Raw genomic sequence first — 27227 nt, 5'->3', positions numbered from 1 at the left:
TGGCAGGGTGCAACTGGAGCAGCCCAAACACAGAAAACAGGGAGAGGCCCAGACAGACAGTGCTGTAACCCAGACACCTCATCTGAGAGGCCCAAGGAGAATATTCTGACATGCAGAGTTGGAAATCTGGATTTTTATGTGCAGTATCTTGATTCTGAATGCACTGGGCAGGCTGAACCAAACATCTTTAGTTTAAACTTGGCTCAAAGAGCCATCAGTTTGATACCCCTCCCCCAACTCTCACAAAACAACAAAAAAAACCACCAGAAAGCAGCATGAGCAGGAAAGGGCTGTCCTGGGGAACTACACTGGGGGTAGGGCGGGGGGAGAGGTTAAAATAAAGCACAAACCCAGATTCCAAAGTTCTGTATTTTTCAAAATAAAGATCACACATTGTTTAGAGACAATCTACACAAGAGTTACAAAAAATAGTTGCCCAGGCATAAGCATACACAGGTTTGTTAATTATACACATATGGTTACAAGTGTGCTTGCAAAAAAGTTCATTGGAAATATACACAAGGCTCTGGAAATGTACACCGTGTAGTGTTACAATTCTATATTCAAACAAGGAAAATTGACAGTATGTTACATTCACTTACAAGTAGACAAAATGCAAAATACAGTTCATCTTCTGTACAAAAGGGAAGGCAATTCACACTTTACAAGGTGAGAGGGGCTCTGATTGTAAGGAAAGCTCGGGCAGGGCTAGACTTTTGCACGTCCTTTTGACTGTCACAAAATCAAAACATTACTTTTTTAGGATTAAAAAAACACTAGTGAGAACTCAATCTTGAATAACATTTAGAAAGAATCTCGCTATACTTGAGACTAGATGACAAATAAAACCAAGCTATTTTTTTCTTTTTAAACATTAACTAGGCTGTATAAAGAACATTTATTCCTTCAAAAGAAAAAAATTTACTTCTGGTTGAAATTACAATTTACAATATACAACACTATATGCTACGACCATAAAAGGTGAGAATATACACTGAATGCACAGGGCTGGCTAATTCTCTTTTCTTACCAAAAAACGTGTTTATGTTGATTCAAACTTCTCCACATTTACATTACAGGTATACAAATGTACAATTGTACAATCAAAATTATGTTCGACTACTAGGGTACATTATAGATACAGATTAGACATCAAAACAAGAAAATACTACAAATTTGTATATATGCAAAGTCTACACCAAGTATACACTATATATTTATAGAAGCAAGACCAAAAGCAGAGTTGGATTTTTTTTTTCTCATGCTAAATAATCAGATTTTGCCTTTCAATGTTAATAGAAAAAAATCCAGTAGGCAGTAAACAATCACACCCGCCCAGCCTCAAAAGACGGTTCTGGGTGCTCGCATCTCCTCCTCACGAACAGCCTTCTTCAGCATCATATAGTCTCCAAAAAAGGCATTTTTTAGAATTTCATAAACTTAATGTCACAAACTGAAGCTTTAGCAACTCTGAAACCTTTTTCATTATATATATATATATATGTATATAGATTTTTTATAAACAGTGTTAAATGCCAGTTTGGGGTCATTTAACTACAATTCAAACTTCTCAGGTTTTTTTGTTTTTGTTTGTTTTTTACTAAAATGAGGAGGTGGGGAAGAGCTATTTGCAAAACTTGCCGGCCAGGCAAATGAGCTAAAAACCTTTTCTTTTCTTTTTTTTTTTTAAAGCTTTTTTTTTTTTTTTTTGTTAAACCAACCACCCTGAAAGTTTCCACATGTGAAATATAGATACAACAGTGAACAAAATATGTGGCCTCCCATGTACATTGGTTACCTATGTACAAGTATCCTATACACCAGTAAAACAGCAGGGCAATTAGTCAATTAAAAAAAATAGTACATGTTATGTGTAATAAAATTAAATTTACAAAGGCTTTTCCACTTGTGGATTTGATTCCTTTTTTGGAGGAGGGAGTAATCCTGGAGCAACCACTTGCCCGTCTCAGACTCTACACTAGAACATTTCTGGTTGCTGGTTGGATTTGCCAGTGGGCCAGTGAGGTCAGCGGGAATAAGGGAACAGCGGGTGACACTGCCTCAGATGATACCATTAGGGGGGCCACAGATGGGCCCTAAGTCAACGCCGTTCTTCATGTAGTACTTCTCCAGCTTGGCCAGAATGTGCTTGCCATAGGTGTACTTACGAAGAGTTGCAATGTGGGGCCGGATCTGGGGAGGAAAAACAGTCTGTTACACGGCCTGAGAAGAGACTTGGGGGCAGGCTTCCCGGACATGCATTTGCATGTCACGCATCTCACACACACACACACACACATATGCACACCCCACAGCAATACCTTTCACTGGTTCAGCCCAGTCCCCTGACTTCTAGCACTTTGGCAACCCATCAGATGAGGAGAGGAGCTCCTATCCTGAGTGGTACTACAGGGCCTGAGGGCCCTGGAGGCTGGGTGGCCATGGGCCACTCCCAAGACAGCACATGGAGAAAGTGCATCCTAGCTGGGAAAACACACTACCCACCACCCACCAGCTACACAGTGCTTCCCGGCAAGCATGTGCACAGGTCCCTCTGGCCCCATGCATGGCATCCAGGCACTCCTGAGCAGTGGGGGTTATTTCTGGGCACCACGAATCCTGAGCTTACCACTTGACCCCATCTCTCCAGGTCACAGTGGATCACAGAAAGCTAATCAATGACAAGAAGAGTAATGATGAACATCAGGAGCTGGTGTGATTATCCCCATCTTACTGATGGAAAACATGAAGGCAGAGTGGTTAAGTTACTCAGCCAAGGTTGAATGGCTAACAAAGGACAGCACAGATAGCTGAGCCCAAACTGTGTGGCTCCTCCACAAATTAGGTTTCTCCCCACTGTGCTCTCAAGGCATGCCCGTCACACCAGCCTCATCCCTCACGCTCTCCGACCTATGCTCTGGGTCACTTCTTCAAGTATTCCTTTCTGTTCTTCCCTCCTGGGCTGATCCATTTCAAGAAGTCCTGCATTCCAGAAAACTTGAGAGGTGCTTCTTCTCTGGAAGCCCCTTTTCTTTTCTGTAAGCTCAGGGAGCATTCTACATACCTCAGCTGTGTCTGCAATCTTTTGCTTAATTATCAATATTTCCATATAAACAGTAAAGGACCAGTTTATTCATCAGATTCCCCAGAAAATAATCCAAACCTGCAACTGCATACATAAACACACTAGATAAATGTACTGCAGTAGACAGAGGCTCTCCAGGTTGAGAGCTCCATGAGGGCAATTTTTGTCATTTAGCTGTGTCCTCAAAGCAAGCAAGGGTCGATCCGGTCTAGAAATCACTTGCGCATGCTTCCCAGGACACAGAGCTGTATCGGGTGTCACATTCCCACTGAAGAGCCTACAAGGGGCTGGGCGTGATGGCTCACGCCTGTAATCCCAGCACTTTGAGAGGCCAAGGCGGGCAGATCACGAGGTCAGGAGATTGAGACCTTCCTGGCTAACACGGTGAGACCCCGTCTCTACTAAAAATACAAAAATTTAGCCGGGTGCGGTGGCGGGCGCCTATAGTCCCAGCTATTTGGGAGGCAGAGGCAGGAGAATGGCCTGAACCCGGGAGGCAGAGCTTGTAGTGAGCCGAGATCTCGCCACTGCACTCCAGCCTGGGCGACAGAGCGAGACTCAGTCTCGAAAAAAAAAAAAAAAAAAAAAAGAGCCTACAAGGGAAACTGGCTGGTGACAAACAGTCCTTGGTTCCAGTTTAACCTCCCTTAAACTCACGTGTAGAACGGCATATGTAATAATGCTACACTTTCCTTTCAGTTGTCATACTATGTTACTAATGTTTCTGTCATGAGAACTTGAGGTTCACGATCCCCTTGCTTTTGGTAGCTTTCCTTTTAGAAAATAACCGAAATCCAACCCATTCCTCCGTCCCTGGAACTGGCTGCTGACAAGTCCAGGAACTTCACCTTTGTACTTCTCCAGAATAAACCAAACCAAAAACTCCTAACAAGCCACACACACACAACATGTTGAACTCCATTTTTTATTGGATTTAACAAGAGGTGAAACGTTAATTACCCGCTTCTCTCCTAGTGCCCCTTTTGCTGAAAAGGATACCACTTAGTAATGGAAGAGCTGAAAAATTAAGAGGGCTTCTTGGGACTCTCCCCGTCAACTCCCTCAGCCAACCAACTGCTAAACCCTACCAATTCTAGTGCTCTATTCTGTCCACTTCTCTTCAATCTCAAACCATCACAATCTGGTGCCCTGACAGCCTCCCATGTGGTCTCATCACTGTCTCCCCTCCTCTAAACTACAAAGGCCACATGGCAGCCAGGACAATTATTTGAAATATAAGTGTGATTTTGTCCCCCACTGAACTTGTTTTACTTCTTCAGATACAACACGGTCTGGCTTCCAAGTCTTCACACACCATGTTCCCTCTTCTGGAAAGGGTCATCACTCTATTAAGTATCACTCACTTAGAGAGCCTCCTCTGTGCCCACAAGGTATAGAAGACACCCTGCACATTCCTGGACAACCCTTTCCCCTGTATTTCTCCAGCATCCCAGTAACCATCTGTGCACAGCACTGTCGTGTTTACCAACACAACCCTGTTGAGAATACGACCTGCTGTACAGCAGGTGCTCAGCACTTAATGATTGAATGAATGGACATGTCTTAAGCTCCTACTTACCTCCAACACTCCCTCCACCTTCACCAGTATCCTCAAAACTTCAACTTTAAGAACTTGGGACTCCCCAAGCCTTCAACTGCCATTGCCAATACCAGTGCGGTGTTCTGGATTGGTTTACTATGACTCAGGGGTGGTGGGTGTCTTGTCTGGCTCAGAACTTGAGTCCATTAACAAAGATTCTCATTACCGAACTTTGTTCTCAGTGAGGGCAAGTGGGTCATCATTGCCAGACAATGGCCAACCAACCCCTCAAATGAGAAGGGCTCAGTGAGCTCACAGCCCAAAAGCTGCAGGCTCAGATGAGAAGCACCAGAGGCTGGAGGCACTGCCTAGCACAAACACAACTGTAGCATAGCCTGCCTGTGGGTCTGTTTTGCTTCCTGGGCCCTGTGGTGTCTGCAGTGCTCACTGGACCCACACCGTGACTTGTCGAGAAGCTGTGGGCCTGTTCAGGTGATTTCTCTGTCAGTTCCCCACTCACAGCACCTAAGTATTCTCATTTCTGTTCCTTCTTCCCTGTCTAACTCTTCCTTAGCCTTGCCTTCTCCTGCAAAGCCGGCCCTCAGGGACTCTGGGAAGGGTGAAGGGTCCTTCTCATGTCCTCACCACTGCTCACCACCATGGCTCTTCCCCACCAGACTGCACTCTGCGGGCAGGGATCAGCTGTTAGTCATCTCTGTGCTGATGAAGTCTGGCACAGAGTCGGCTTCAGGTCAATGTACCAGGCTATGCACCACGCTGGGCAGGCCCTTGCTCAATAGATGTTGGTGGGATGAAAGAACAGGAGGGAGGAGTGAGAAAAGGAAATGAGGCAAGCAGGCTGATTTGTTGGACTCATAAGCTGATTCTCTAGAGATCAGGGATGGAAATACTTCAAAAAACAAAGCTTAAGACTCTCATACCAGTTTGGCTATTGATAAGGGAGGGTTGGCAAATGTGTAAGGACAATGGTGACTCCACATAAAAGAAAAACAGAACACAGCATGGGACACAGGTCAGTGACAAACTCTTCAAAAACAGCAGGGCACCCACCCTCCTTTGTGTTTCAGAAAGGAAGCCACAGCCTTGCACACTTTCTCTGATACCCTGCCCAGCCCAGCCTACCTTATGCATGACGATCTTCCGCTGGCCTGGCTCCGCCACGTCAATCATCTTCTGGACCACATAGTTGGCATACTGGTCCTTCATCATGGTGTATAAGGCACTGTGGGGACCGTCGTTCATGGTGCACACCTCATCGATGAGCACAGCACGCTCCGTACGTGAGGCGTGAGTAACACATTTCTCCACGACATTGCTGTAACGAGATAAAACCAGGGACAACTCTTAAAAGTGGGGCCCCTGTTAGTGAGGTTGTGCTTGCCTAGCTTCTGGCCTGACCTCAGGACCAGCAGGAAGAGAGAGCTATTTAGCATTTGAGGAAGATGAGTCGCCAGCTGTCTGACTCTGTCTCTGACTCCCCACCTGTGCCATCTGTGGCATCCAACTGTAGGAAAGGGGGAACATGAGGGTGATCAAATTATACACTGCCATGCTACTGCATACTGATCACCCAGAGAGACCAGGTCTTCAAGGACATGGGACCCAGCCCTCTAACGGGTGAGGGTAAGGAGCCCAGGTAGGTGAGGAGACTTAAGCACAAGGTTTAGGGCACTGGTTCACCACTCAGCTGGTTATTATTTTAATACTTACCAAAATCTGCCCACTCTTTCCTTGCCTCTGTGAGTTCACCAAGGCCAGGAACGAACCTTACTTATGCCTATCTCCCTGCTGCCAAGCAGGGCATGGTGGCACGCACCCATAATTCCAGCTACTCGGGAGGTTGAGGCAGGAGAATTGCTTGACTGGGAGGTGGAGGTTGCAGTGAGCCGAGATTGTGCCAAAGCATTCCAGCATGAGTGACAGAGTGAGACTCCGTCTCGAACTCCTGACCTCAAGTTATCTGCCCACCTCAGCCTCCCAAAGTGCTGAGACTACAGGCGTGAGCCACCACGCCTGGCCTCAGATAAATAATTTTTTTAAAAAACAGGAAAAATAGAAATTTTAGAAAAGAAAAATAAAACAACTGAAATAAAATTTACTGTATGACTTTAATAGTGGATTAGAGATGACAGAAGAGTCAATGAACTTAAAAATAGATCAATAGAAATAAACAAAAAAATACATCAGTAGCTTTCAGACATTTATTTTTTATTTTATTTTTATTTTTGAGACACTGTCTCTCTCTGTCACCCAGGCTGCAGTGCAATGGCATGATCTCGGCTCACTGCAACCTCCGCCTCCCGGGTTCAAATCATTCTTCTCCCGCCTCAGCCTCCCAAGCACCTGGGATTACAGGTGCCCGCCATGACACCTGGCTATTTTTTGTTTTTTTAGTAGAGACAGGGTTTCACCATGTTGGTCAAGCTGGTCTCGAACTCCTGACCTCAAGGAATCTGCCCGCCTCAGCCTCCCAAAGTGCTGGGATTACAGGCATGAGCCACTGCACCCGGCCCTATTTTTATTTTTGTAGAGGCAGGATCTTGCTGTGTTGCCTAGGCTAGTCTCGAACTCTTGGCCTCAAGCAATCCTTCTGCTTCGGCCTTCCAACATGCTGGGGTTACAGGCATGAGCCACTGTTCCTGCTTCCAGACGTTTTTGATGGTGACCCAGAGTACAAAGTAAATTTTTCCACTGTTTGAAAAAATTTTTGTTTGAGACAGAGTCTCAATGTCGCCCAGACTGGTGTGCAGTGGCACGATCTTGGCTCACTGCAACTTCCACCTCCTGGGTTCAAGCCATTCTCCTGACTCAGCCTCCCAAGTAGCTGGGACTACAGGCATGCGCCACCGTGCCTGGCTAATTTTTGTATTTTCAGTAGAGATGGATTTTGGCATGCTGACCAGGCTGGTCTGGAACTCCTGGCCTCAAGTGATTTGCCTGCCTTGGCCTCCCCCAAAGTGCTGGGATTACAGGTATGAGCTACTGTCCCCAGCCCCTATTTTTTCTTTTTAAAATAAGATTCACGGCCAGGCACGGTGGCTCACGCCTGTAATCCCAGCACTTTGGGAGGCCAAGGCAGGTGTGGATCATGAGGTCAGGAGAACGAGACCATCCTGGCTAACATGGTGAAACCTCGTTTCTACTAAAAATACAAAAAAATTAGCCGGGCGTGGTGGTGGGTGCCGGTAGTCCCAGCTACTCGGGAGGCTGAGGCAGGAGAATGGAGTGAACCTGGGAGGCGGAGCTTGCAGTGAGCCAAGATTGCGCCACTGTACTCCAGCCTGAGTGAGAGCGAGACTCCGTCTCACAGACAGACAGACAGATAAGATTCATAATTTTCTTTTTTTTTTTTTTTTTTTTTTTTTTTGAGACGGAGTCTCACTCTGTCGCCCAGGCTGGAGTGCAGTGGCCGGATCTCAGCTCACTGCAAGCTCCCCCACCCCGGGTTTACGCCATTCTCCTGCCTCAGCCTCCCGAGTAGCTGGGACTACAGGCGCCCACCACCTTGCCCGGCTAGTTTTTTGTATTTTTTAGTAGAGGCAGGGTTTCACCGTGTTAGCCAGGATGGTCTCGATCTCCTGACCTCGTGATCCGCCCGTCTCGGCCTCCCAAAGTGCTGGGATTACAGGCTTGAGCCACCGCGCCCGGCCAGATTCATAATTTTCTACAAAAATCTCCTATCTTTTCATTCACTAAAGCATATTTTCCTTTACATCCTGAGTATATTTAAATAGCTGCTGTATAATCGATCCTTCTTTACTAAGTCCAATAACTGGGTCATTTTAGACTATTCATTGACTATTATTTCTTTTTTCTTGAGTATAGGTCACATTGTCCTATTATCCAGATAGACACTGCAAGTAACAAGCTACAGAAACTCAGAATTCTGTTATGTTCCACCAAAGAGAAGTGCCCTCCACTCCTGTTTTAGTGCAGTTAACTTGGCTATAGTCAAACTACAAACTTCTCCCATACAGTAAGCAGCAGCTAGAAATCCCAGTTCAATTCTTTTAGCCTTAGTTGGAAATGTGGTTCAGGGGTCAGCGAGACTTGGGGAAGGTTAAAATTGGGCCTCCCCCGAACCCCTGCTGGCTCTCTCCCTTTCTAGGATTTCTCTTTGATGTGGTTGCCCTAAGGATTGCCTATTCCAGCTATAGCTGCCCAGCATGGAAAAAACTGGGAAGTGATCCAAGGCTGACGGTCATCAGAAATAAGAAATTTCCCCAGTGCAATTCTCTTCCTCCAAATGGCAGCCCCCATCTCTCTGGTATCCACCTGCCCTTTGGTTACTCTCTAGTGTCTTCAGGTAGTTCTTGTATTTCTGTCCACAATTTATACACGTTATCAATGGGAGGACTGGGCCCACAGTAGCTACTCAGTTACTAATTGTAACTGCTGTAGCTGGACATGGTGGTGTGCACCTACAGTCCCAGCTACTTGGTAGGCTGAGGTGGGAGGACTGCTTGAGCCCAGGAATCCTAGGCTGTAGTGAGCTAGGACTGCGCCACTGCACTCCAGCCAGGGCAACAGACTCTGTCTCTTAAAAAAATAAAAACTTTTTGGGCCGGGCGCGGTGGCTCAAGCCTGTAATCCCAGCACTTTGGGAGGCTGAGACGGGCGGATCATGAGGTCAGGAGATCGAGACCATCCTGGCTAACACGGTGAAACCCCGTCTCTACTAAAAAATACAAAAAGCTAGCCAGGCGAGGTGGCGGGCGCCTGTAGTCCCAGCTACTCGGGAGGCTGAGACAGGAGAATGGCGTAAACCTGGGAGGCGGAGCTTGCAGTGAGCTGAGATCCGGCCACTGCACTCCATCCAGCCCAGGCGACAGAGCGAGACTCCGTCTCAAAAAAAAAAATAAATAAAAAAATTTAAAAAAAAAAAAATAAAAACTTTTTTTAAAATTGTTTTTGAATTTGTTGTAATATTAATTAATGCTTAGGCTACATCCAAGGGTGAGAAATTAAATACCGTGAACAAAAATGTAAACAGGAGACTGACCCGAAGAAGAGAACCCAAGAGATTCTGTCCCCCATTCTTCAGTCCTGGCAACTGGTCAAAAGGAACCCCCCAAAACAAAACAATATAAAGTCATAAGAGATAACTCTGATATGGTTAGGCTATGGAGACACTGGATCTACAGGTACTTTCATTTCTTTTCTCTATTTTTCCATGCTGTGACACGTTATAAAATTTAACAAATTTAAAATGAATGAGGTCAGGTACTGGTGGCTTGTGCCTGTAATCCCAGCACCCTGAGAGGCCAAAGTGGGAGGATTAAGTCCAGGGGTTCAAGACCAGCCTGGCCAACATGGTGAAACCCTGTCTCTACAAAAATACAAAAAGTAGCTGGGTGCAGTGGTGTGCGCCTGCAGTCCCAGCTACTCAAGAGCCTGAGGTAGGAGGATCGCTTGAGCCTGGGAGGTGGAGTTTGCAGTGAGCCGAGACTGTGCCACTGCACTCAAGCCTGGGCGACAGAGTGTGACCCTGTCTCAAAAAATAAAATAAACAAATTAAAAACATTAAGGTGGTATGAGTCCTGCCTTGCAATTTATTCTAAAAACCAGGGAAGAATATATTCCAAAAAATACTATGTTATGTAGGTAGTAGGAGGACATATACAGTATCTTCTCAGAAGACCATACCACTATCCACATGGAAGGGCCATAGATTCCTTCTCCAACCTCTGCTACTTATAAGTGACCTAAGACACCTTTCACAACCTGGGAATAACTACTGCATTTCATTCTTGAGCTTGCACAATATGAAGACTGGAAAAGAGATCCTAAGAACACTAAGGCCTGTACATAGATATACATATGGTAAACTGCCTTTCTTTCAGGTGCCAAAAAGGGAAACTGAGTAAACAACATTTCACAATTCCAAACAAACAAGTTAATAAAATATTCAGTTCATCAAAGTGCAACACTCACATTCTTTAGTAACATATTCTCCAGATTTCAAAGTAGCTGACTCTATCAGAGTAAGAACCCCACTAAAGGACCTCTTAGAGTTTATACTTTGTAACAAGACTATTTGACTTTTTAAGCTACATATACTCTGAAAAAACAACAAAAAAAAGACAATAGTAAAAAATAGAATCATAGTTCAATACTACTAATCCTCTCTTCTGGGAAATAGTCCTTGTAACTCAAAGCACATACCTTGCAAATTTGTGCTGACTCAATACAAGTACATTGCCTCGGATTTCTGCTACAATTTTGCTTTTATCCTCAGGACGACCATGCTCCAATACATGTTGGATTACATAATTTCCATATTGATCCTGTTTGAGAAATAGTAAGAGAAATAAAGTGTATGTGAAAGCCAGTTCTGTGGGTTACCTAAGTCCTTATATCTAATTAAGACCTATCCTTCTTTTAGCACCATAATGGTTTATATGAATACTAATGAACACACAACAATTTTTAAAACAGGTAGTAACATTTTTCTATTATTACAAAACAGGAACATATTACTAGACAATAGAATATGTTGTCTAGACAATAGAATATGTTGAATATATATATTCATTCTTAAAAGGGGAAGGAGTGTTATGACAATAAATATTCATTTTTCTCAAACACATATACAAATGGTTCACTGCACCTATTTATAACAGAGAAAAACTGGAAATATTTATGTCCAACAAAAAACAAGGGCATACCTAATTATTTAATCAGTGGTATAAGCAGAGAATGTATCAAAGCTAAAAACAAGAAATCAACAAATCAACTTATTTCATTTAACAATTATGAAACAGAGACCCAGAGGGATCAAATGTCTACCTAAGGTGACACCACAAGTACATGACAGAGTTCTGGAAGTCAGATCTCCTGACTCCAGGGCTAGGGCTCAATTCACTACTCATATTCATAAAACACAAACCAAGCTGCTCTGAATACAAATACAACCACAAGATTTAAGGGTATTTTAAACACATTAACCTCTTCTGGAACCTACACTGACAAAACACACAAACTCTGGCCCTGGACGAGCCCACAGGTGTTTGCAGTTCCTCTACTGGCAACTCCACTACCTGTACAAGTTGCTCTGTGTGCTGGTGAAGCTCCTCTAAAATAGGGAGTGTCTGGTCAGGGAGACAGTGCTCCAGGATTCTCTGAATCACTCGGCAGCCATAAGGATGTGTGGACAAGGCAAATACCTAGGGTAGACAAATACAAATGAGAGGCAAAAATGACAGTCACCACCTTCAATGCTTCAGTATTGTTTATAAATATATATATATGTATTATCCCACTAATCTTCACAAATGAACTTAATGGCATTTAAGTTCTCTCTACATATAATAAGGTGTGTGTGTGTAAATAAACTCATTGTTTATTTTAGGAATTCATAGATGTGCATAATTCAGAGTGGAAAAGGACTTTTCCAAGCCATCAAGAAACAGATAACTAGTCAAAGTCAGGAAGAACACACTTAGTTAAAAGAGTCAAGTGTGTCGACTGACAACCTCTCCAAAAGACAGCGCTAACAACAGAAAAGGGAAGGACTGGGACCAAATCCTGAATGCTTTCACACTGCCAGAACAACCAGAACGCAATGTTTTGATTTAACAGTGATGTTTTTCAGCAATAAGAAAAGGTTCTTTTGCTGGGTTTGGAGCAACAGAAAAGCACACTACCCTTGAGATTCTGCCCTTCCTAGCTTAATGGCATACACCTCACAACTGTAATCAAGAACAATAATAAGAGCAATAATAGCAGCTAACACTTACTGGATGCTTGCCAAGTGTAAGTCATCACACCCAGTGCTTTCTGTATGATTTTGTTTTGTTTTGGAGACAAGGTCTCACTCTATCACCCAGGCTGGAGCACAATGGTGATCACAGCTCACTGCAGCCTTGAGTTCTTACACTCAGGTCATCCTCCTGCCTCAGCTTCCCAAGTTGCTGGGATTACAGGCACTTGCCACCACATCTGGCTACTCAAAAAAAAAAAATTTTGTGTAGAGATGGAGACTCGCTATGTTGCCCAGGCTGCTCCTGCACTCCTAGCCTTAAGCAATCCTCCCACCTTGGCCTCCCAAAGTGCTTATTCTTACAGGTGCGAGCCAACACACCTAGCCTTATGTGTAACCTTATACATGTAGCTTTATGTTTACAACTGTAAAGATAAACAGTATACTGTATGGTTCTGCTTGAATTTAGCTTTATAAAAATGCTACACTTGTAGTCTGGAGCAACTGAATTTATTTCACGCAACATTATGATTCCCATGTTCATTTACAATACTGTAAGTTTCTGTAGTTTATTCTGCATGGTATACAGAAAGAAATTGGCTGAGTATGAGAGATTTTTTTTTGGAGACAGAGTTTCACTCTTGTTGCCTAGGCAGGAGTGCAACAGCACCATCTTGGCTCACTGCAACCTCCGCCTCCTGGGTTCAAGCAATTCTTCTGCCTCACCCTCTCAAGTAGCTGGGATTACAGGCACTGGCTAATTTTTTTGTATTTCTAGTAAAACGTGGTTTCACTATGTTGGCCAGGCTGGTCTCAAACTACTGACCTCAGGTGATCCACCTGTCTCAGCCTCCCAAAGTGCTGGGATTACAGGCATGAGCCACCGTGCCCAGCCATGTATATGACATTTTTAGAAAATGCAATCCCCTGCTCATGGTTATCTGGGTTGCTTAAGTCTTTTAAGATAATAATGGTGTTTAAACATGTCTAAATAGGTCTTGTGGTATATATGTACAGATATTTCAACAGGATCACAGAAATTACAAAGGTTGAAATTTGAAAGACAATACTAAATTATTTTCCAAAATGGTTGTGTCAATGTCTATTCCCACCAGCAGTGTATCTCTTTCCTGTCAGCACACAGCAACTGATGGGTAAGTAACAGTCTATCATTTATGGCTTAATTTTGCACTTTCCTTGTTCCTAATGGAACTGAGTATTTTTTCATGTCTACTGGCAATTTGTGTTTCTTCTATGAAAAGTCAACTTGTGTTTTGGGCTCACTTTTACATCACGTCGTATTGTTTTCCTTCATTACAGAGAGGTTCTTTATACACTCTAGTTATCAATTCTTTGACAGTTTCATCTTGAAAGTATTCTCTCCTGGTGGCTTAATCGTTTTACCTTTTTTGTTGTATACTTCCATAAATGTAACATCTTAATGTTAAGGTAAACAGATCTACCCTTTTTTCATTAACTCAGAAACTCCCAATAACTACGTGGGTTGCTGTCAGTAATCAACCATTGTGGTCACTGAGCAAACAGCAAAACCTAAAGATTACTACACATCACATATCACTCTATACTCTGCAGTACATACAATTATACCTGAAAATCTATGTGCTTTTTTCATTTTTCCCCCTTCCCTAAAGAAAAACCAATTTCACACACCCAAAAAGGGAGCTGAATTTTACTGTCCTGTCCCATCCACCTTAGGAGACTGTAAGGACCTTTGTGTTTTGGCAAAAAAGCAAAAACAAAAAAACAAAACAAACAACAACAAAAAACTATAACCAATTCAGAGGCAATTCCGGAAAAAGGTATTTATATATAAAAGTAACAATCTTACTTGGAAGTTGATGCTAAGAAGAGATTTTTTGACATACGGGAAAACAGGAGAAACTAGAAGTTATCTCTGGTTATGTGGTCATTTAATACAATTCAAACCAACCTGGACTGCATCCCCTCCAAAAAAATTTAAGCAAGAAGCACCTTGTTATTTTAAAGATATATTCACACATGACCTACAACATTAGTTCCATAAATTACCTGAATTTTAAACCAAATTTAAAACGAAAGCACTGAAATATCAGAAATAGTACTTAACCAAGGGAAATAATTTATTCTTCAAATATGAGATTTCATCTTAACAACTCTTAATGACTGTGTTTCATCCCAATATGAGCAGACATCTGCATTAATGACGGAAAGAAGGCCCAGAGACCCAGATACTTGGCAACACATAGACAGGTACTTGACAGTACTATACAGGATTGCTTTTTACTGCAGTCTAAGGTACATTAAGATCAGGCACAGTGGCTCATGCCTGTAATCCCAGCAACTGCGGGAGGTTGAGGCAGGTGGATTGCTTGAATGCACGAATTCAAGACCAGCCTGGGCAACATGGTGAGGCTGCTGTCTCTACAAAATATTTAAAAATGAGCCAGATGTGGTGGTATGTGCCTGTAATTCCAGCTACTTGGGAGGCTGAGGTGGGAGGATTGCTTGAACCTGGCAGTTCAAGGCTGTAGTGAGCCGTGATGGTGCCACTGCACTCCAGCCTGGGCAATAGAGCAGGATCCAGTCTCAAAAACACAAAGTACATGAAGCACATTGACAACATGCCACAAATCCTATTGTTTTCTGCTCACGAAGGAAATAAATTTGTTTCAATTATTGCTCTCCTGGGTCACTTACCTGTCCTTTAAACGCATCGATGATAAATTGCAAAGACTGGGGCTGTACACATTCAATGCATTTCTGAACCACGTGATTGCCATTCTGATCTTTCACACACTTCAAGACATGGCCATCTAGTTCCCGAACCATCTCATTCTATTGGAGACAAAGAAAGCACCACCAGAATCACAGCAAGCAAACATGTGGACAAAGAATATTCTTTTCACCAAACATGAAAGCACTACTGAACAGAGAATCTGTGATGACTAAAGTGGAATAGCAACTGTGGAACAATGACAACAAACAGGGAAACAAATGAGGACCTGAGTCTTTTCATACATTAGCAAATTTACAGTAAAATTTCCAACAATAAATTTACTGTACCAATAACCAGTAACCAAAAAGATCTCACACCGGTAAAAACAAAAAACAAAGAAAAGCCTTTTAAGAGTGCTTTTTTTTTTTTTTTTTGAGACGGAGTCTTGCTCTGTCACCCAGGCTAGAGTACAGCAGTGGCACGATCTCAGCTCACTGCAACCTCCGCCTCTCAGGTTCAAGCAATTCTCCTATCTCAGCCTCCCAAGTAGCTGGGATTACAGGTGTGAACCACCACACCTGGCTAATTTTTGTATTTTTAGTAGAGATGGGGTTTTGCCATGTTGGTCAGGCTGTCTCAAACTCCTGACCTCAGGAGATCTGCCCTCTTCAGCCTCCCAAAGTCCTGGAATTACAGGCGTGAGCCACCGCACCCGGCCAACTCTTAGAGCTTAAAAGAAATATAAAGCGTAGACATCTTCAAATACAAAGCAGCCTACATCAGGAACAGATACTCCTTAACTTACGAAAGAATTACATTCCAATAAACCTATTATAAGTTTTCATCATTAACTAAAAAATGCATTTAAATATCCCTAATTTACAGAACATCATAGCTAATCCTAGGCCCTCAGAAATGCTCAGAGCACTTACAGTACCCTAGAGTTAGACAAAATTATCTAACACAGAGCCTGTTTTATAATTTAAAAAAAAAAAAATTATAGGCCAGACACACTGGCTCATTCCTGTAATCCCAGCATTTGGGAGGCCTAGGCGGGCAGATCACAAGGTCACGAGTTCAAGACCAGCCTGGCCAACATGGTGAAACCCCATCTCTACTAAAAACACAAAAATTAGCCGGGCATGGTGGTGCATGTCTGTAAACTCAGCTACTCGGGAGATTGAGGCAGAAGAATTTCTTGAACCAGGGAGGCGGAGGTTGCAGTGAGCCAAGTTGTGCCACTGTATTACAGCTGAGCAACAGAGTGAGACTCCGTCTCAAAAAAAAAAAAAAATTATTTAATATACATATATATAAATAAAAAATAAAAACAATAAAAAATATTCAAAGTACAGTTTTTACCGAAGCATAATGCTTTCACATCATTTGTAAGCTGAAACATCATAAGTCAGGGGCTATTTGTACACTGTATTAAAGAATTTCTACATGGCACACAGCCACAGTCCCAGCTATTCTGGAGGCTGAGGTGGGAGGATCACCTGAGCCCAGGAGTTTGAGGCTGCAGTGAGCTATGATAATGCTACCAGAAGCCTGGATGACAGAGCAACACCCTGTCTCTAAAAATAAAACAAAACTAAACCAAACTAAAGAATTTCACATACAATTCATCATGTTTTTATTATGACAACCCTGTAAAGTATTCCTAGTAATGATACTAATTAAGCTAGAGTTTACTTAGGCATACCTCTAAGTGTGTAACACGTTTTAATTAAATTTTCCTAACAATCTTACAGAGTGGACACCACCATAGGTGGAGAAACCAAGGAAGAGGCAAATTAAAAGACTTACAAAACTATAGACCTAGATTCCCAAGATTCAAACCCAAGCAATCTGGCTGAACTGTATGATAAACTACTATGTCAGTAAACCAAACTGTCAACAATACATTATCCTGAATACCCCAACTCTGCTGGTATATAAAAGAAACTGAGACAGAGGAGGCTTAAGTCACATATTTCAAACTATGGATAGAAAGTGACAGAATTACAATTCTAGCCTAAGCTGTGACTCCAACACCTATGATCTTACTACTAGGCCATAGCGACTGCAGAGTCAGCAGGAATGGTTCTCAATTAATGAAAAGTGTGCAAACACAGGAAGTAGATGAAATGGCCAGAAACTGAGTCTGTGAGTAGGAAATGGGTGATGGTGACAGGATATATATATATAGAGAGACACTGGGATTTCGACTGGAGCCCCTCCCCCAAACTCACTGTCCCAGGTCTTAGGTATCTTGAAATTAAATGCCTGCACTATGGCTATACCTGGTGCCTCCTGCCTAATTTCCTTGCTGTCTCCAATCTCTGTACATTGGCTAAACTGTGTTGCCAGTGGATTTATGTTAGAAGACTGCAAATCATGTCAAAATAGTGATGCTAATGAATGCAATGTCTTAAATGCCCAAAATGTTGAGTACCTCAAAGCAACTAAGCTATCATCTAATTAAAGATGACAATGGCAGGGGCTAAAGAAGCAAAAGGCAAGAGACACAGTGATTAAATGTCAGAAGGGAATTAATTTTTTTTTTTTTTTTTTTTTTTGGAAACAGGGTTTCTTAGGATCTGTCACCCAGGCTGGAGTACAGTGGTGCAATCATGGCTCACTGCAGCCTCAACCTCCTGGGCTCAAGCAATCCTCCTACCTCAGCCCCCCAGGCAGCTGAGACTGTAGGAGTACACCACCAGGCCCAGCTAACTTTTTATAGAGACGGGGTTTCACCATGCTGCACAGGCTGGTCCTGGGCCCTAGCAATCTACCCACCTTGGCCTCCCAAAGTGCTGGGATTACAGGCATAAGCCACTGTGCTCGGCCCAGAAGAGAATAATTTACTCTGAAAATACAATTATGGGAATGATGGGAACTGTGGAAATAATTATGACAATGAAGCTTTCACAAAAATAAAGTCAAGGAATACTTATAAACAAAAAGAAGGAGAGATGGCTTCTCTGGATATTTCTGTGATCCAGAAGAAATAAAAATTCCAACAAAGATGAGTTAGTTTTACCTAAAATGGCAAACTTGCATCTAGAAAGAGTAAAATAATCCATGGTAGGAAGCATAAGTCAGGCCCAGAACAAGACACCACAGAGAAACATGACCAGAAAAAATATGTGAAAAATATAACACAGAAAAGAACAATAGCTGGGTGGGGTATCTCACACCTGTAATCCCAGCACTTTGGGAGGCCAAATCGATCGAGTCCAGGGGTTCAAGACCAGCCTGGGCAACATGGTAGAAACCCCCATCTCTACCAAAAATACACACACATTATCCTGGGGTAGTGGCGCATGCCTGTAGTTCCACCTGCTCAGGAAGCTAATATGGGAGGACCACTTCAGCTCAGGAGGTTGAGGCTGCAGCAAGGCACAATTATGCCACTGCACTCCAGCCTGGGTGACAGAGTGAGACCTTGTCTCCAAAAAGAAAGAAAGAAAAAAAGAAAGACAAGAAAATTAAAGAAGAAAAATTCAACTATCTATGAAAATCCAAGAAAAATTAAAATTGGCAATGATCTGAACATTAAAAGAAAATTAAAAATAGTTTCACACTTGCTTCTAATTACTTTTACTTTCTTATTAATGCTACATCTCCAGTACTAAGCACTGAATAAATGAACTCCAGACCTGCTCTATCTCCAGCATTCCTCTCTCCCTTCACCAGCATCATAGCACATACCTATGAAACGCACCACTTTAAAAACTTTGGACTTCTTCAGACTTTAACTGCCATTGCCAACACCAGTGCAGTGTTCTGGATTGGTTTACTATGACTCAGGGGTGGTGGGTGTCTTGTCTGGCTCAGAACTTGAGTCCACAACAAAGATTCTCATTACCGAACTTTGTTCTCAGTGAGGGCAAGTGGGTCATCATTACCAGACAAAAGGCCAACCAACCCCTCAAATGAGAAGGGCTCAGTGAGCTCACAGCCCAAAAGCTGCAGGCTCAGATGAGAAGCACCAGAGGCTGGAGGCACTGCCTAGCACAAACACAACTGTAGCATAGCCTGCCTGTGGGTCTGTTTTGCTTCCTGGGCCCTGTGGTGTCTGCAGTGCTCACTGGACCCACACCGTGACTTGTCGAGAAGCTGTGGGCCTGTTCAGGTGATTTCTCTGTCAGTTCCCCACTCACAGCACCTAAGTATTCTCATTTCTGTTCCTTCTTCCCTGTCTAACTCTTCTTTAGCCTTGCCTTCTCCTGCAAAGCCGGCCCTCAGGGACTCTGGGAAGGGTGAAGGGTCCTTCTCATGTCCTCACCACTGCTCACCACCATGGCTCTTCCCCACCAGACTGCACTCTGCGGGCAGGGATCAGCTGTTAGTCATCTCTGTGCTGATGAAGTCTGGCACAGAGTCGGCTTCAGGTCAATGTACCAGGCTATGCACCACGCTGGGCAGGCCCTTGCTCAATAGATGTTGGTGGGATGAAAGAACAGGAGAGAAGGAGTAAAAAAATATGGAAGGTGGGTTGGATGAAAGTTTGACTTGTTGGAGAAAATGATGGCTTATTAGTATTTTACCTGCTTTAATTCATGGAGGAAAAAAAAAAAAAAACCACCTGTAAAATTGAACCTATTAAAGGCTAAGTTCTAGCCAATGGAAGAGTATTGGATACCACAGGTTTTAATACAAGATACTTGATCTACAATAAATTTAAATTATTTGCACAGTTCATGCTTGCCATGCACAAAAAGGCAGCCATAAGCAACAATGCAAAACCATAAAAGAAAACTAAAAATTGACAGAATTACAGGGTTCACTACATGTACCATGGAGAAACATCAAACACCAAGAGAAAAGTTAAAGGGGAAACTTACAATTACCTGCTGGTCTGAAGGAATAAACTCAAGAGCTTTCTGGATAACACGGCAGCCATACATCTGTAGTGCCAACGACAGGACATGGCCTCGAATCCGTTCTGCCAAAGCCAGCTTCTGTTCAAGACTGCCAAACTAGACATAATGTGTGGGTGAACACCATTACTTAAGTAGAAGGAAATAAACCAGAGAAAGCAAAGCATTCATTATTCTGCATCAACCATTGGCATAACCTCTTTTAGCCCTGATACCTGTGATTAACTAAACCTTTTATTTAAAGAGCCATTGTCTCTTCAAGCCAGTAGCTCTCGGCCTCTAATTATGAGTAACCCTTTTTAATGTTAAAAAGTTTCTCAGATACCCAACAATAGTAGTTTCACTATTAATATCTGCTAAGCAAACACATAATTCCTCAAAACTGTCATTAAAACATACTATTAAATGAATCCGGCCAGGTGCAGTGGCTCACACCTGTAAACCCAGCACTTTGGGAGGCCAAGGAGGGTGGATCACCTGAGGTCAGGAGTTCAAGACCAGCCTGGCCAACATGGCAAAACCCTGCCTCTACTAAAAATACAACAATTGGCCAGGCATGGTGGCACGCTCCTGTAACCGCAGCTACTCGGGAGGCTGAGGCAGGAGAATTGCCTCAACCCAGGAGGCAGAGGTTACATTACAGTGAGCTGAGAAAGCACTACCACACTCCAGCCTGCCCCATAGAGTGAGACTGTGTGTCCAAAAAAAAAAAAAAAAGAATCCATATTCTCTTACTGCCAAAGCACACATGGATATAGTGTTTTGAAGTAGTATTCTACATCATTAACAGAATTGATTTTTTTTTTTCCTCCTATTTACACAAAGTAACAGAGTTGGGAGGGGAAAATTAGCACAATCAAGAAGTAAGACTACACTATGTTAAAATTCTACTTAGAATGATTTTCCATCCTTGGCTTTTTATTTTCATTTGAATCACATAATCATGAGATTGGAGGAGACGTTATGAATTATCAGCCCATCCAACCTCCTCATTCTCCCAAGGGGAACTAAGATCCAGAGAAGTTCTCAAGCTTGGTCCAAATCATGTGGCTATAATCCATTGTATATTTTGTCACCCCAAGGTACATCAGCCTCCAGAACTAGAGAGCTCAGTATTTTTATATATGTAACAAAATGGCAGTGCAAAGTCATTCTAAAATCAAAAATACAAATCATGTTTAGATTGGTTTCTTAGTCTAATGTTGAAGAATTCAGGGTGAAAAACCATAAGTCTTCATGAAAAAACTTGGGAAGGTAACACTTGAGTACGTCATTTTTTCATCTTCATACAAATCAAACTGAATGAGATGTTAAGACGTTTACAAATGTGTTTTGTGGTAGGTAATGTGCAGAATTCCAGCATTTTCCTCCCCACACTAGACTCCTCCTCATCTCGAAGTTTTGTGCCATTCTGCATCTATAACTTAGGGTTGCCAATACCAGATAATAAGGACTACAATGGTAAGCAAAAAAATCCCTGCCTCTCTGAAATTTTGCTTTATTAGAGGAAAAAGACATTAACCTAACAATCTCGTTCTTTCCAAAGACAATGATAAAAAAAAAAAGTGAACGTTATTCAAATTAACAGAAGTAAAACAAGAAATCAAGGCCAAACGATCAGCCAAGAAGCAGCATTGAACAATTCTTGTGACCCTAGCTGATAATGAAACATACTGGAGTTGGTGTCCAAAGACAATTCTCTTAAGAACCTTAGAAAAATTTGTTTTTGGCAATATTTTATTGTGATCTTGCTAAAACTACTTTACAGGGATTATTTCCTCTTTAAGTGACATGTTTTGTGAAACCATTGACACCATCTGAAATAATGTGCTGGGTCCTAAATGGGGACACCAGTTTTCCAAACACATTTCCAAAACAGACTGGCATTATCTGCTTGGGTATTTAAACCATACAGAATAGACAGACTGCTTCTAATGAATTGGAAAAACACTAAAAAGCTCTTCAAAAAGACTACTCACCCTTCATTCTGAAGACTGGAATGGGACTGCTATTCTTAAAAAGGCTAATGAAAATCAAAATGCTCTGCAGATTCTCTGAAGTCAAAGGATAGAAAGAACAAAGGCTTACTTCAAAGAACTTCTGAATGACGTAATTTCCAAACACATCTACCATGAGTTGGTAAGCAGCCTGGAGGATTTCATTGAAGACAAGCTGGCGCTCAGCTGGTGTGGCACGCTCAAGTTTCAGCTGAATGAATCTGAAGCACAAAGTAAAAAGGGCAATCACAGCACTGAAGGAAGACCTGGAGATACGTCAGAGAACCTCGGTTTGTAGACTGCATCCGTTCTGAAATGTGTGTGAGTGAGCATGTGTGCACACATATGCACACAATAAACCAAACTTTATTTGAATGAATCACCTGAACTCCCCTGAATAATTTTTAAATAGAGGAAGAAGGCCCTAACTTAATTGAGCTTTGAAAATTACATATAAATGATGGTATATTTCATTCCAGTAGGGCATGTCTACTGAATCTTATTTATGTGCAAGGTGGGAGGAGATGAAAAGGGGGTGGGGGGGCGGGGTGCAGGAAGAGAGGAGGGGTGGAGGGAGACATAACACAACATGTACCCTACTTGACTTTTTCCTTTAGAAACCAGCCTCACATCAATGAACTCAAAGCTTACAGTCCTTACTATATTCTTTAACTTATTTTCATATAAAACAGCATCTATCAGCTACTCAGGAGGCTGAGGCAGGAGAATGGCATGAACCCGGGAGGCGGAGCTTGCAGTGAGCCGAGATTGCGCCACTGCACTCCAGCCTGGGCGACAGAGAGACACTCTGTCTCAAAAAACAAAACAAAACAAAATAAAACAAAAAACGAAAACAAAACAGTATTCATTATCTTCCAAAGTAGTAGCAGTCTGCCTTTTTTTAGTCCAGATGACCAGTATCAGGAAAATCATGTTGCCTCTCAATCTAGCCTATAGAATTCAAATATGAGAAATATTGGCCCAGTAGCAAGCTGGCAGAACTTAAGGAGGAGGTAGCTTCTGTAGAAACTGTTTCACTGGACACAGTCAAAAGAAAGAAACAGAAACAGAAATGGGAAAGAAGGATGGTGTTGTCACCATAATTATGCTCTATCCCCAGGACCAGATTCGCTTTCTGTGAAGCCCACTGCAGCAGCCCAACAGGAAGGGGTAACACAAACCAAATTCTGTCTTCTATAATAGTTTCTTCTCTCATCTCTACGTAGACTGTCACTTCTACAGAGTGGAACAACAAAGAAAGGTGGTAGAGCTGTCTTACTCCTAAGCACCCTAGATCAAACTTGTATTTGAATAGCATCTCTTCGAGAGCAAAAGATTCTTCATAATGTTTAAAGCAGCCAAAGTATATGTACGTCTTTGTTTTCATGTTCGTTTCTTAAATCCCTATGAAATAATGTGATGCAAACTAAGAGGCATGCTTTTAAAAAAATTACTATATGGCATTTTATTTCAGTAGATACCCATCTGAGCCAAGACAGTTAAGGCATTAAAATTTTGGTTACCTTAAAGTGCCAAAGTCAAGTACTCACCTGGACCCATGCTGGTCTTGGGAAAATTCCATTATATGTCCAGCAATCTCCCGCAGTTGTAAATTGGGGTACCGGTTGTTTCGAAAATCTTCCAAAAGCCTGCTCCTGCCAGAAGGCATGACATCAGACATTCCATATCGCAAACGAGAGGAAGAGAAAAGAGTGCTGCTCGGGCTGAAGAGGCTGGAGGCGCTGCTTGCACTGCGGTACTTGGCTTCAGCGCCTGGAGCAGCAGAGATGTATCTTCCACTGCCGTTCGTGAGTCCTCCTGTTGGTTACAGAGCAGGAGAACTTAAGACCATTCTTAAGAAACTTCATTCAAGAGAGGAAAAAGCATTCCCACACCCGAAAGCCTGCGCCATTTCTGATTTCTTCAATGCTGTTGTTTTTGTGTTAAGACAATTCTATTAGCGTCATGACTTTCGTAGGTCAACTCAACAACCTGGAAGGAAACTTCTGCACAAAGATTGAGATGGGAATGCTTTTACCGTTGATGGCAGACTGCTAGTAAGACTGCAGCAATAGTTAGCATGGCCCCTAGTAATGAAATGAGGGAGAAATATGCCAACCAGGTGAACCCAGCACCTGAGTACCAGCAATAAAAACTCAGAAAATGCAAAACACACTCAGACTTGAGTGGTTTTCCATTCTGAGATCTGTGGAGATGCCTTTCATTCTTGAATAACCCCCATTTCCATCTGAAACCCACTCTAAAAAATCAGGCACCCAGATTGGTCTGTTTTATACAGAGCACCCCGTGAAAAAGCTTTCTTTGAAGGAATGATTTTGCCACTAAATAGAAGTGTGAAAATCACTAAGACATTCCAGGCCATGAATGAGACATAATGAGTAGAAGATAGCAGATACCTTAAAAACGAAAAATTTTCGAGTTGTCATTACAAATGGACAGCTCTTAACAATTTCTATTGTGACACAGCCTGAAATGACCGTAGTTTCAACAACCTTCATGCCATTGATAATGCTGTTTTGACGGGTGACAAGAGAATAATTGCGAATCTCTAGACAGATAAAATAAACATATGACCAAAAGGCATATCAAAACATACAACAGGCCAGGTGCAGTGGCTGATGTCCATAACCCCAACACTTTGGGAGGTCGAGACAGGAGGATAGCTTGAGCCTAAGAGTTCGAGACCAGCCTGGACAACAGAGAGAGAACCCATCTCTAAAAAAATAAAAATAAATAAAAAATTAGCTGGGTGTGGTGATGCACACCTGTAGTCCTAACTACTTGGGATGTTGAGTTAGGAAGATCACCTGAGCCCAGCAGGTCGAGGCTGCAGTAAGCCATGATCGCACCACTCCATTTCAGTCTGGAAAACAGAGCAAGATCTTGTCTCCAAAAAAACAAGTATAGCAGCATAATAAATTACGAGTACTTTTAAATAACAGGCCGGGCACGGTGGCTCACACCGGTAATCCCAGCACTTTGGGAGGCTGAGGTGGGCGGATCATGAGGTCGGGAGATCAAGACCACCCTGGCTAACATGGTGAAACCCCGCCTCTACTAAAAAATACAAAAAAAAAAATAATTAGCTGCGCATGGTGGGGGGCGCCTGTAGTCCCAGCTACTTGGGAGACTAAGGCAGGAGAAAGGTGAACCTGGGAGGCAGAGCTTGCAGTGAGCTGAGATTGTGCCACTGCACTCCAGCCTGGGCGACAGAGCAAGACTCCATCTTAAAAAAAAAAAAAAAAAAAACAGTTCTTATTTTATTATTTTTTTTAATTTTGATTGCAACAGAAAAAAGATGTCAAGCCTTTCTGGGGTTGTTTCCCCCACCTCCTTTTAAACAAAAAGGCCAAAGTAGGTAAGAAATATTACATAAACCACAAAAAGTTTAGATGAATAACAATTAAAAATCCACGAGAAAAGTCATCCAACATTAACTACTTCTCAGCTCTTCACAAGTTTTAATAAATGTCTGGTTTGGGGTTTAATGGTAGCCACAAAAAGATACCCAGGCTGGACTTCACAGAATTCCAGGGCCCAGCTTCAAAAGTCTGGGTCTCAAAGTGATGAAACCACCAAAAGAAAATGGCTCAATGTTGAAATCTGTAAAATATTTACTGAGGATTTGTCCTAAGCCCAATTCTATGTTAGAAGGTTTTTCATATACACTTTCTTTGGAATTCTCACTGGCATTTTGGAAAAGGAGTTTGTAACTCCCATTTAAGTAACAGAAAATTAAGCCCAGAGAGATGAAATATAAAACCCAAAATTGTCATGGCCAGAATTCAGAACAGGGCTCTTAACTCCAGGGTCAGGGTCCTTTTGGGGTCTGAAATTCATTTTCGGACTCAGTTTCATCAAGTTTTCTTGTTCTACAGAACGTTCTTGTCAAATTCCACAGTATTTCTGAATTCAAATGAAAAGTGATTTTTTTTTTTTAAAGGAAAGTAAGTCAGGAGATTAATATGAACAGAAAACAGCAGTCATAAGACTGTTCTTTTATTTATTTATTTATTTTTGAGACGGAGTCTTGCTCTGTCGCCCAGGCTGGAGTGCAATGGTGCCATCTCGGCTCACTGCAATCTCCACCTCCCAGGTTGAAGCAATTCTCCCACCTCAGCCTTCCAAGTAGCTGGGACTACAGGTGTGCGCCACCACACCCAGCTAATTTTTGTATTTTTAGTAGAGATGGGGTTTCACTGTGTTGGCCAGACAGATCCTGAACTCCTGACCTCAAGAGATCTGCCCATCTCAGCTTCCCAAAGTGCTGGGATTACAGGCATGAGCCCACAGCACCCAGCCAAGAGACTGTTCTTTATTCCATTTCAGAAACAATTCTGTCTCACCTGTCTGAGGCTGGGGAGAAATGGGCAAAGAGGTGGTAACAGGGTAGGTTGGCAGGTATGGGGAAAGTGTGGCAACAGCAACATGCCAAAGAAGAAGGGATGGGGCGAACACGGGGCGAACACACAATGTTTTGAAAACAATTTAAAGGGATTTTAAGAAGCTGGTCACTGACCGAAATGGAAGGTAAATTATAAAGGAGCCAGGTCCTTGGTAATGATGTTTAATGATGAGACAAACCAACCCTGAACACTGCCCTACCACTATACTTCCAGTTATATAAGCCAATAAACGCACTTATTGTTTAAGCCACTCTGTTGGATGTTCTGTTATTTCTGGCAAAAACATAATGACTAATCCACACAAAGGACTAGACTGAATAACAGTTCATATGCGTACAAAAATGGTTAATACATTTACTGTGAGGTTTTGATTTTTGCCTCTTACCTCCTTAGATGTCAGACAAGTATATACTACAAGGACATTCATGCACACACACATACACACAGTTTTTATTACTAAGAAATATAGACATCTCTGAAGAGAAATTTTCCCAGGTACTAAATTATAAATGGCAAACTGACAGTTCACAGACATATTTTGTTTGAGCCAAGTAGTACTTCTTTCAACATCAAGCCAATGCTTAAATTTTTGCTCTAAATTGTAATTATCTTGTTTTTGAAAAAAATGTGTGACAAATAGTAAATATTTGACCATTGGTAAGTATTTGTTGACTGAATCTCATTTAGATAGCGAATGTGCATAAATCTGCTTTCTGATGCACAATAGTCTGAATACCAACATGTATTTGCACCCAAACCACTATAGCTCTGGGGGTTTTGGTGTAACACTCTGGAAGTGTTTAAATTTGCAACTGTTTTAAAAGAAACATTTCTCATAAGGCTTCAAAGGGACAGTGGTGGATTTCATAGG

At 42.3% G+C, this 27227-nt stretch overlaps 1 protein-coding gene and 2 non-coding genes across 52 annotated transcripts in view; all 3 read right to left on the bottom strand.

Moving 5' to 3' along the window:
* Positions 1 to 351: 351 nt before the first annotated feature.
* PUM1 (pumilio RNA binding family member 1) overlaps positions 352 to 27227 on the bottom strand; it is a 136603-nt gene continuing 109727 nt past the window's right edge. For 25 of the 50 annotated variants that reach the window (XM_065526120.2, XM_074014029.1, XM_074014001.1 and 22 more), the window contains 8 exons: positions 23480 to 23747; positions 22021 to 22150; positions 19897 to 20031; positions 15046 to 15183; positions 11687 to 11812; positions 10812 to 10933; positions 5769 to 5961; positions 1576 to 2193 (listed from right to left, as the gene is read on the bottom strand). In XM_065526120.2, the coding sequence (XP_065382192.1) occupies positions 2062 to 2193; positions 5769 to 5961; positions 10812 to 10933; positions 11687 to 11812; positions 15046 to 15183; positions 19897 to 20031; positions 22021 to 22150; positions 23480 to 23747 (1244 nt within the window). In that variant the 3' untranslated portion in view covers positions 1576 to 2061. Of the gene's footprint in view, positions 2194 to 5768; positions 5962 to 10811; positions 10934 to 11686; positions 11813 to 15045; positions 15184 to 19896; positions 20032 to 22020; positions 22151 to 23479; positions 23748 to 27227 lie in introns of all 50 variants that reach the window. The other 25 variants (XM_074014020.1, XM_074014024.1, XM_074014082.1 and 22 more) reach the window with 3 other exon arrangements.
* On the bottom strand, positions 4810 to 4895 carry LOC123571090 (small nucleolar RNA SNORD103/SNORD85). Its single transcript, XR_006695258.1, has one exon. It is a non-coding gene; the product is annotated as a small nucleolar RNA SNORD103/SNORD85 (small nucleolar RNA).
* Positions 18877 to 18961, bottom strand: LOC123571091 (small nucleolar RNA SNORD103/SNORD85). The gene has a single exon (XR_006695260.1). It is a non-coding gene; the product is annotated as a small nucleolar RNA SNORD103/SNORD85 (small nucleolar RNA).

Source organism: Macaca fascicularis, chromosome 1 (genome assembly GCF_037993035.2).
Source record: "Macaca fascicularis isolate 582-1 chromosome 1, T2T-MFA8v1.1".
NCBI classification, from domain to species: Eukaryota; Metazoa; Chordata; class Mammalia; order Primates; family Cercopithecidae; genus Macaca; species Macaca fascicularis.
The sequence above is the reverse complement of the archived record's forward strand: the minus strand, read 5'-3'. Positions and strand labels throughout refer to the sequence as shown.